Below are 11,467 nucleotides of genomic sequence, written 5' to 3'. Positions count from 1 at the left end.
AAATTATATTATTAAACCAAATATAAATTACTTCGTTATTGTACACAAATTAAATTATAAAAAAATTGAATTAAAATATTACACAAAAAATGAGAAATTTCAAATAGTTAATTTGATACTAATATCGATATATTTTTGTSAAATTTTTATGATATCTTCAAACATATATTTTTTATTCAAAAATAAAAACATCATCGCTTTCTCAAAATCACATAAAGTCATATTATAACATCGACTGAGATAAAAAATAAAATGAAATATTAAAATCATGATGTATCTCGCTGCATTGCGCGAGTACGCTTCTAGTATATATATATACACACACCCTTTGTTATGATTAGAGATGGCCAAATGGGCCCGACCCGGTAACCGCCGGAGGACCGGAACCGAGACCGGAGAGGGACCGGAATGGACCGGTTGTGGACCGCCGGTTATGGATTTTAACGTTTTCTAGGACCAAGATCGGTTAAGACCGAAACCGGTTATGTAACCGGTTATAGGACCGGGCCGGAAGACAACGTGTATATATATATAACAAAACGTATTTATAAAATTAAACGTATATGTATATATATATATATATATATATATAACAAAACATATTTATAATAAAACGTATTTATATAAAACATATTAAAAATAACATATTACAAACATATAAAAAATTTATTAATAAATAAAAATTTGAATTTTTTTTTGGCCGGGACCGAACCGGGACCGAATTCCTTAACCGGTTGCCGGTAAGCTTGACCGGTTACAAGGTATTTCACCAGAACCGAGACCGGGACCGGTTATGGCAGGACCGGTTACTGCCGGTTTTTGTCTTGATTAGGACCGGTAGGGACCGGTTAAGGACCGGCCTGAGACTGGATTTTGGCCATCTCTAGTTATGATCATTGACTTAAGAAAATACATTTAATTTCAGAAACAAATGTAGCAACTGATTCTACCAATAAGTTGACGATTTTTCAAAAAATTACATTCTAACATTAACAATTTCTATAGTTTGGAGATTTAAAGAGCTTTTTATTTTGTAAAAGAGAAAAATTCAAAAATACCCAATGAAATATCACATTTTGAGTGATTAAGTCCATAACTATTTTTTTGAATAAATAAATCCTTAATCTATATGAAATCAAACAAATAGATCCTTAAACTTACTAAAAACCAATAAAAACCCAACGAACTTTCATATTTTGAGCGATTAGGTCTTCAGACATTTCTTTAAATGAATAAGTACTTACACTTATAAACGAAATTTTTTAACCATTTTTTTCCATGTATCAATAAATCAGTAGAAAAGTACAAACAAACCAATAAAACAAAAGATACACCATTTTTTAGCCTTTGTTTATTTTCCGATTTAAATAACAATTAAAGTGTTTGTTCTGATCTTGTTATTGTCACTTAATTCTGAAAAATAAATAATAAATATCGAAAATGATATTTAATTTATTATATCAGTGTACTTCGTTACCGATCTAGATACACTGATTGATAAAATGAAAAATTGCTTTCGTTTAATAAGCATAAAAATTTATTTGTTCCTAAAAAATGGTTAGGAACCTAATCCCTCAAAAGATAAAAGTTCGTTGGGTTTTTTTTTTCCGGTTTTAAGTAAGTTTAATGAATTATTTGTTCGATTTCAGAAAATTCAAAGATTTATTTATTCAAAAAAATGTTTTAAAAACTTAAATCACTTAAAAAATGATAGTTCACTAAATTATTTGCGAGTTCCTTTGTAAAATAGTAATTTCCAAGTAGTTTTCAAACAATCATTTTTTTAAAACAACTAGTTTTACTTTTTATACAAACTAGTAATAAAGTGGTACACGATGTACAGTTATAGTAAAATAATGAGCAAAGAAATTCAATCAGTCTACTTTTACATAATAACCGACCAGAAAATTGAAATGAGGGTTTTTACATAGACCCATTTTTGGATGAAGTAAAAAATTATCTACTCCAAAAATTAATTTGGAGATTTTATTTTATCCATCAAAATTTAATTTTTGATAAGTATTGGAATTGATCGAGACAATTAAATATGTTGGATCATGGTGGTCGATATCAACCCTCTATTATTTGTTGTAATAATTCAGGGACAATTGATTGGATAGTTGTAAAAGTCCACGTGTCAGGTTTTACATATGCTTAAAATCATGTATTTTATATAACAAGAAATAAATTTTATTTATTCGGTCCAAATATAATAAAAACTATATTATAAAAATAGCTACCAACTTTTTTTTTCTTCTCAAAATGTCTATACAAAACTTGTACTTATAAGCAGTATGTAGGTACAAGTTACAACACATTATCTCAAATAATCTCTTCATAAATTCATTTTCTCTTAGTATCTAGTTACCTGACTTGTAATGCATAACTTAAAACATAAAAAATGAGGATTAAACCAAAAAGTCTAGTGAATAATCACCAAATACATTTACAAAACTCATATTTGTAAAAATAACAAATATACAACATTATGTATAACAAACATCTTTTGTCGCATCTAAAAGATGAGACATTATCAATTTATTGCATTAACTAACCCAATAACACATTCTGAAATAACTCATAGCATCAAATAGATTTAAATGTTAATGAATTCAGTTCTGATCTCAATATTAGAACTATCACAGATGCCCCGCCAACTATCAAGATTTAAACGATGAACAAACTAATTGGTCAAAGATTGAGCGACGAACACTCCCTCATCTCCGAAAGCTTGCGATATGAACACTCCCTCAACAGTAAACTTTATTCTCCGTTGTAACTTTTGGGATCATGTTGAATGAAAGACTTGTTTACTTGTCGATTGGACAAAGGTTATGAAATGTCTATTTTGAGTTCCTAGTTGTTATCGAAGTCGAATCTTGATGAAAAAAGATTAAGGGGCTGTTTGTTTTTTTAATTTTTCACTTAATCTCCTCTTATGTCTGAATCGGTCAGACATAAGAACTTTCAGATCGTTTGTTTTTTTTTTTTCAAATTAAGAGCTGAATTCGTTTATTTTCCTTTGAATTTTTAAGTGGTAACCTTAGCACTTAAAACCTCTTATTTCTATCGCCTCCTTACGTCGCTTGTTTCAGTTTACAAAAACAAACAGTCTTACTGATTCAAATTTCAGACTTCAGACGTAAAAATAAACAGTTTGACTGATTCAGATTTCAGACTTCAGCACCACCTCTTAAAATTCAGAAGTGAATTCAGACTTCAGACTTCAGCACCTCTTAAAAAACAAACGTCGCCTAAGTCAGCCACATCTTACCCTTTCCCTTCCTTGTCACTTGTGACCTCCATTTGTATAGACAAAATTGTGCGACTGCCAAGTTATGATGAAAATAACATTGAACTCGCAAAAATAATGCTCTCTCTATGTCAAAATAAATGTCTATAATAATGTTAAAATCTTTAAAATAGAAATTTGTTGGAGTTGAATGTAATTTCTCTTGGATGACATTTGTTTTGTTGGAATCTGATGAAATTTAAAGAAATTTGAATGGTCAATGCTATTGACCAAATACAATTATGCATTTAGTTCATTCCCTGAATTTTGGTTAGGAGTTTGAATTTCATGTATGGTAGAATGTAAATTTTTTAGGCCCTAAGAAGAAATTCTAAAATTGTTTCATCTAATATTTTAAGTAAAACTATCGTACTCTTATATTTATTACATTCTATTCCATCCCACTACACAATGATGGTTGTTATTACTGTTGTTGCATCACCAGCATTGCCACTATCATTGGCCGTCACCTTCACCTCCACCAACATTGTCGATCGATATGACTACCACCTCCATCTCACAACCACTACTATATTCAAATAAATCAAACAAACATTCAAAAGCTTTTGACATATTACATTTTAATTGTTCTCAATCAAACATATGGTTAAACATGATTAAATTTCAATTCATTTGACAAATTTCAATTATAATAGATTATATTATGTGAATAACCAAACATAATTTAGAGATTTTAACTTTTTGTTATTTATTTTAAAAAATTTATAAATAATTTGTTGTAATTTAAGTAAAAATTACTTAGCCGCAATCATCGGGACCAACCACCCAAGAAAAAAACAACCAAATTTATTCATGGATTTGGTTCATTTGGAATTAGTGTGTGGGTCCAATAATATAAGCACATTTTTTTGGTGGAAGATATAAAAAGGGAGAGAGAAAACAAACTTTGATTTCAAATCGATTTTCGGTTTTAATTAAAGGATAATGGAGAGCGTGACATGTGTTTCAAACATCTACATTCAGTATGAATAACGAAGGTGAAGTTTATGAAATTATTCATGATGAATGATACAACATTCATGATCCAACATTCATAATCCATGTTAAATTGATTTATTATTCATGATGAATAATACACATTCGTCATTATTCATGATAAATAACCCTTGGACGCATGGGACATGTGTCACCCTCTTTGTCCCCTTGTTCATAACTGAAACTCGGTTTTCATTTGAATCCACCCGTATATATATAGGGGAGGTTTATTTTACAAACCTTTTAATTCTAACAAATTGTGCAAATCACATCTTAGCCATTCATCTAATCTAATAAAATATATGATTTCATTTTGTTTCCTAATCTAAAGCCATGATCATAATAAATGAAATTTATCATCTTCCATATATAACTCAGTCATAATTAATGAATCATGATAATCGTCTATAAATATCTCAATTGTTTCATAATATATGCAATTATTATGGTTTATATTTTTTAGGACAAACAATTGAAATATTACAAACCATAGAAACAATCAATTAAGATATTTATGAAAATGATGAAGGTTCGTTTATTACAATTTAAATATTCATAAAAGATGATCAAAGTTCATTAATTATGATTAACACTTATATTAGGAAACGGCTAATGTATTTATGAAACCAGAAATTCATTAGACTAGATAGATGATTGAGATTCGTATCTACAGTTTGTAACATTTCCATTTTTTGTATTTAATTTGTTTCTCTATGTACCCTATATATATAGGAAGGATCATGCGAGAAATTAATTAATTTGCGAGAAGGCGAGAAATTTCAGTATCATATATRATYACACTCTTTTTGGGTGTGTTTTATCATATATAATCAAGCGTCTAYGTRTAGTTAATGCAACATGTGTTAAATCATATCGATATCACACTCCTTAATTATCAAATTCATTAATTATCTTATATACTTTGTTTAAACTTCCTTAATTAGCTTATTCGCTTTCTGATTCCACCTATATATGAACTTTGATAGCTCTTTTTGGAACAACCAATGTTCATATATGAAACAATATTATGAACTTTAAACAAAAATCATTGTTTTACTTATCAACTTTCTGGTGAACAATCAATGTTCATACATAAAACAATGATTTTACTTATCAACTTTCCGTCGGAAGCTAAGACTTTATTACAAATTTTATTTTTATTCCTAGAACTCGAAAATGAGGATGATATAATTAATTTAAACAAAACATTCGATGATCAGTTTTTAAATAAGCTTTGATTAGTAAACACGATTGACAACGTGAAGTTCCAACTTGATGAACACGATGATAGTGTTGAGATCAAGTTATAGAAACAGGTGTCCATTTCGTTTGCCATATGTAGATATTCATCATAAGAATGAATTTAATTTGTATTTAAAAAGTCCAAAGATTTATTTTACATAGTTTCAGAAAATCCAATAACTTATATATTAAAAAAAATTGTCCAAAATCATAATCATTACAAACATTAAAGTCTATTAAATTTTTTAGACTTTTTAGTATTTTCATCGTGTAACTATAGTGCACATAAAATATAAAGTAGTGACCGTTGTTTATTTGAATTTATAACTGAGACATTTATAAAATAACGAAAATTTAAATCTAGAGCTCCGATTTATAATTTCATATTGCTTTTAACGTAAATTGTGTTAATTAATCGGAAATTTCCATCCTCTTGTTTTGTAATTATGTTTTTTAAATGAATGTTAATTTTACGCGTCATTTTTAGGGTGTAAATGATACGAGTCGAGCTCGAGTATTACTATACTCGACTCGAACTCAAAACCCAATTTTCAAGCTCGAACTCGAGACCCAATTTTCAAGCTCGAACTCGACTCGAAAACTCGTGAGTAGTAAAAATCAAAGCTCGACTTGAACTCGATAATTATTTCTCAAGCTAGAACTCGAACTTGAATCAAGCTCGAACTACCACTCAAATCAAGCTTGAACTCGAACTCGAGCTCAAACTAAGTTCATCCATTGAAAATTTATGAAACTTTAGGTTCTTTCTGTTATAAATTTTAAAACTTAAAAGTGTTCTCTTAGTTTTTATAAAACTGAAGAGATCAACTTTAAACTTTATTGTCAAAAAGACAAAGTTAGAAATTTAATTCACTTCTCTATCTTTTTATAACATATTTTCTCTCTTCTTTTACCATCTCTTTTTCAATGTGGAACAATCTCACTAACTTTCTTTTATAGTTTTTCTTCGTCTTTTTTAACTGTGATTTTAATAAAAAATAATTGATTAATTTTTATAATTAAAAAATACATAATTTTGTTTAAATCTTTAAAAATATAAGACATTTTTTATTTATATTTTACAAATTTCATTATAAAAACTAATTATATTTTAAAACTAATTATATATAAAATAATCGAGTATCTCACGAGCTTTTCGAGGTCGAGTATTGGGTAGCTTGACTCAACTCATTAATATATCGAGTCGAGTTGGAGCCGAGCCTATTCGAGTCGAGTGTTGACCGAGCTTTGACTGAGTCGATTAGTAGTTCGCGAGTTGTTTCGTGTCGTTTACACCCCTAGTCATTTTTATTTACTAGTTGTGTACCTGCGCAATACGACGGGAGCCATGAATTTTAACGATTTTGAAGTTCCACTGGTTTTATAAGATAAGATTTAACGATGATATAGGTTACACTTGGTCTTTACATATTAATACAATTTGAATAAATAAGAGCTATGGTTCCAATTACAGACTATCAATGAAAAAAATTGTATGACAGTTTAAAATTCAATATATTTAATATCCAACATATTTAAACGACTCCACAAATGTATTCGATTTACACCAAGAGCAAAGAACCACGAAACTTGAGTTTTAAGATAAACACTCAAAACCAATAAAGAAAACTACAAATTTGATAGATCATAAGCCATGAAAAGACAAAAAAAAGATGGGTTTTAAAATAAAATTTCAACTGCTTACCCTCTTTCTTGTCCAGAAACTCAGATTAAGGTTGAATGAATACATGTATATATATGTATATTTCAAAAAAACCTAAGAACATATTGATTCAAAACATATTATACAGTGTAATTTTGACAGCCTAACCCCAAAATATATAGTATATATATAAATAAATAACTATAAAAGTATAAATCGTAAATATTAAAAATATTTTTTCACATTATATGTAATATATAATAATATAATTAAGTCAAAAACTATTTAATATTGGACTCATTTCGAAAGTATTAACGAAACGATTATAATGGTGTAATTTGTTAAAATAAAAATGTATTTTTTAAACATGTTTTAATTGATATACGATTATGTATGTTAATTTGATAATGATTTAAAATGAAATATTTAAAAGTAAAAGACGTAAATTAAATTAATTAATTAATTATAGGGGTATAAAATGTAAATTTAAAACTATAATTTTAAAAAAATCGGTTGTGAGAGGGTGAGTGTATGCGAGGAGAGGAGGGGGGGGGGTGAAAAAGTGAGTATAAAAAGTATTTTGATCATTTAATATTTTAAGACTTTAAGATTTTTGCTAAATTTGCTTAATAAGATAATATAGATAATAAATTCATTGTGGGTAAAACATCACGTTTATGTCGTTTTATTAATGATTATTATAATTACCACTTTACTTTATTTAAAACTTCAATGGTGGAATTATGAAACACCGGCCAAAGCATATTTTCTGTGACAATCCACCTTCTTTTTTTTGTTGTTCTGTCGTTGGGCCATTGAATCATTGATAATCAGGTAAAGTAATTGATTTTTGCTCATAAAGAAGTCAAATAAGCATTTTGCCACCCGAGTTTTTGCAATGGTAAAAAGTTATACGTACAAATAAAAAATGAATTTGTCGGTCGAATTTTGAGAACAATAAACGTGTTTATCTACGTACCTCGAAACTGGAGCTTAGTTTTCAAATCCTTTTAGGTGCGATGAATAATTTTAGCTGTATATTATTGAACCCTATTCAAACGCAATTAATCAACAGCTCCATACACTTGGATTTGAGAGATGGGCTTAATTTTCAAGAAAGCTGCTACTATACGGGGTTTTGCCACACAAAACGTTTTCAATAAATTCAATTTTACTGTTTTACGATAATTTTATATGATATAAACCTGTTTTTATTTTTATATGATCAAACTCGTTTTGTTGTAGGAAATGATAAAGTTACTTTTAATATATTCGTTATGAATGGTTTTCAAGACCTTATAATATATTTAATTATTTTGTCACACGGTCGTCACCTAGAGATTGTTAATTTATTTTGTGTGGAATTATTGGTGAAAAGGAGAAACGGGGAAGGGCTATATAAAGTCCAAGATGGTTGCAAATGTAATCGTCATCAAGAAATATAATTAAGTAGTTGAGAAATTAAAAATGGGTGTAAATGGAAAGCTGGTTAACCAAACAAGGATCAAGTCAGATGGAGACGTGTTCCATGAAATATTCAGATACAAACCACACAAAATATCAGATATCTGTCCTGGGAGCATCCAAGGTGTTAATCTTCATGATGGTGAATGGGGTACCATCGGCTCCATCATCTCTTGGAACTATTTTCATGGTAACTCCATATATATCTCTCTCTCTCTCTCTCTCTCTCTCTCTCTCTCTCTCTCTCTCTCTCTCATACACACACACATAATATCTATAGATATACATAGGAAAGTTTCAAATGAGAATACCCTGTTTTACAAAAATATAAACTGAACCTCCAAATTAATTAACACATAATAAAAAAATAGAATAAAATGAAAATAAATTAGTATTTATCCATAGTTTTCTATTATATTAGATTTGTCATTATCTCTTAAATCTTGATCTGCGTCTCTTTACGATAATGATGTGATATGATTTTGTTGTGGTAATAATGTGATAATGTTTTAATAAATTGAATATTTTTATGATGTGATTTGCCTGCGATAATCATCTGATAAATTATGTGATTTTGTTGTGATAATGTCATGATAATGCCGTGATAAATCGAGAACCAACAATGATCACGGCTACTATCTCCCCACCCCACCCCACCCCACCCCACCCCACATATATATTATAGGTCTGTGATGTTTTAAGTGTAAAAAAGTGGTCTTATGAAAACAAGCCGGTCCCATGTGATCCCAAGTGTGTGTGTATGTGTGTATATATAGGAGGTTTACTTTGCAAACCACGTTATTTGTACAAACCGTACAAACTCCATTCAACCAATCATAATTTTTCATTTTGTTCATTTTTTTTTTGTATTTATGAGAGGTTGATTAATCATTTTTATTGTGGAGTGTATTAATCATAGATATTATATCTTCATTATATTAATTTTAGATAAATACATGAAACAGTTTCATTAAGTATTATATGAAACAATTTCATAATCATATATATGAAACAACTTCATCAAAACCAAATATTATATGAAACAATTTCACAAGATTAAACGATTTCATGAAAAAATTTCATAAGATTAAACAATGAAATCAACGGATGAGGATGATTTGCACGGTTTGTACAAATTGGGTGGTTTGTATTTGATCGCTCATCTCTCTCTCTCTCTATCTCTCTCTCTCTCTCTCTCTCTCTCTATATATATATATATATATATATATATAGGTCTAATCAAATGAGAACCGTTTAAAAATGTCCCAGGTTGTGGAAATGGATTCTGATATCATGTGATAATATGTAAACCCTATACTTAGTCTACTTTTTGAAAAAAAAAACCTTTGAATAGAAAGTGTCCAAATGTTGTTGATATGAGACTATGACAGTCTTATAATATAATGTGTTTTTGTTGTGGCGTGGCATAGATGGGAAGGCAAAAGTGGCTAAGGAAGTGATTGAAGCAATCGATGAGGAAAAAAAGTCAGTGTGCTTCAAGGTGGTGGAAGGTGATCTAATGGAAGCTTACAAGAGCTTCTTCATCACTGTTCACGTGGACACAAAGGGGGAAGATAACTTGGTGACTTGGAGTTTCAGTTACGAGAAGCTGAATGAAAAGGTCAAAGATCCAAACACTTTGATGGAGTTCTGCCTCAATGTCACAAAAGACATCGAGACTCACCACCTCAATAATTAAGCCATGCATGCAACCACGTACTAAAGTTACATGCACCATCACATTATTGTTTAATTTCGTACAAGTGCTTCTTTATTTGTATAATAAGAACATGTATGGGGTTCACTCAGCTCCTAGACATGTTGTGTGGATTTTCGATTATTAATTGTTCATGTTGCTGCTCGATCGAACAACAATTTATATGTTACGTGTCTTAATGTTTAATATGATAAAATAAGAACTGACATAACACTAATAATTACAAGAAGCTGTACCATGTAGCAACAACTTATGGTTTGTCACTGTAGCAACTCTACAACATGGTGTCACCATGTAGGCATGTAATGGAAAATTGAAGGAATCGTATATTTATTAGTGATTAATTGCATTCAGGCTGTAACAATCTCATCCACACAATAATAAAGCACATGCTAGCTGGAAGAACAAATTAAGTCGTGAACTTACAAGCCATGTGAAACATAATTGATGTAACTATATATATATATATATATATATATATATATATATATATATATATATAGGTTGGTTCAAATACTAACCAATATTTTTGTGTTAACTTTGTTAACCAAGCTCAACCAATCATATTCCAGCTTTTCTTTAGGTTCACATACAACTCATATATTAATGTCAATGATAATTAAGTAATTTGTCATTTATGTAACTCCCAAATCATTAATTGGGAGTTACAAATCTAAAAATCTCAATAATTGATGATTATGTAATATTGATATTTTCTTATACGTGTTCATGTTTTGTAATTTCGATTTATTCTATCCATAATGATATTGATTTTGTAATTGTTAAAGAATTTCCGATTGTAAAGATTTCGATATCGTCCGAGTAATATGGATAAACCTATTGGAAAACAGATCGACAACAATGAGAATGAAAAGGTTAAAATCGTCTACGATTACAATCGGAATTCAAATTTATATGTAATTGTTAAAGAATTGTTAAAAAGTGTTCATATTGTGTTCACATGTACACTAGCTGCATATCTCAACATTGACTTGCTTCTGAATGTGTTCATAATGAAGGAACTATTGTTCACAAACTATTCATATTGTGTTCATATGTACATTAGCTGCATATATCAACATTGGCTTGCTCC

General features: G+C 29.2%; 1 protein-coding gene across 1 annotated transcript; it reads left to right on the top strand.

Moving 5' to 3' along the window:
• Window positions 1–8,621: 8,621 nt before the first annotated feature.
• On the top strand, window positions 8,622–10,532 carry LOC112522523 (kirola-like). Its single transcript, XM_025131703.1, has 2 exons — window positions 8,622–8,847; window positions 10,088–10,532. The coding sequence occupies exons 1-2, from the start codon at window positions 8,661–8,663 to the stop codon at window positions 10,354–10,356; spliced, it is 456 nt and encodes a 151-aa protein (XP_024987471.1). The 5' UTR covers window positions 8,622–8,660; the 3' UTR covers window positions 10,357–10,532.
• The last annotated feature ends 935 nt before the right edge of the window (window positions 10,533–11,467 follow it).

The sequence above is a fragment of the Cynara cardunculus genome (genome assembly GCF_001531365.2).
Source record: "Cynara cardunculus var. scolymus isolate 2C chromosome LG 12, CcrdV1, whole genome shotgun sequence".
NCBI lineage: Eukaryota > Viridiplantae > Streptophyta > Magnoliopsida > Asterales > Asteraceae > Cynara > Cynara cardunculus.
The sequence above is the reverse complement of the archived record's forward strand: the minus strand, read 5'-3'. Positions and strand labels throughout refer to the sequence as shown.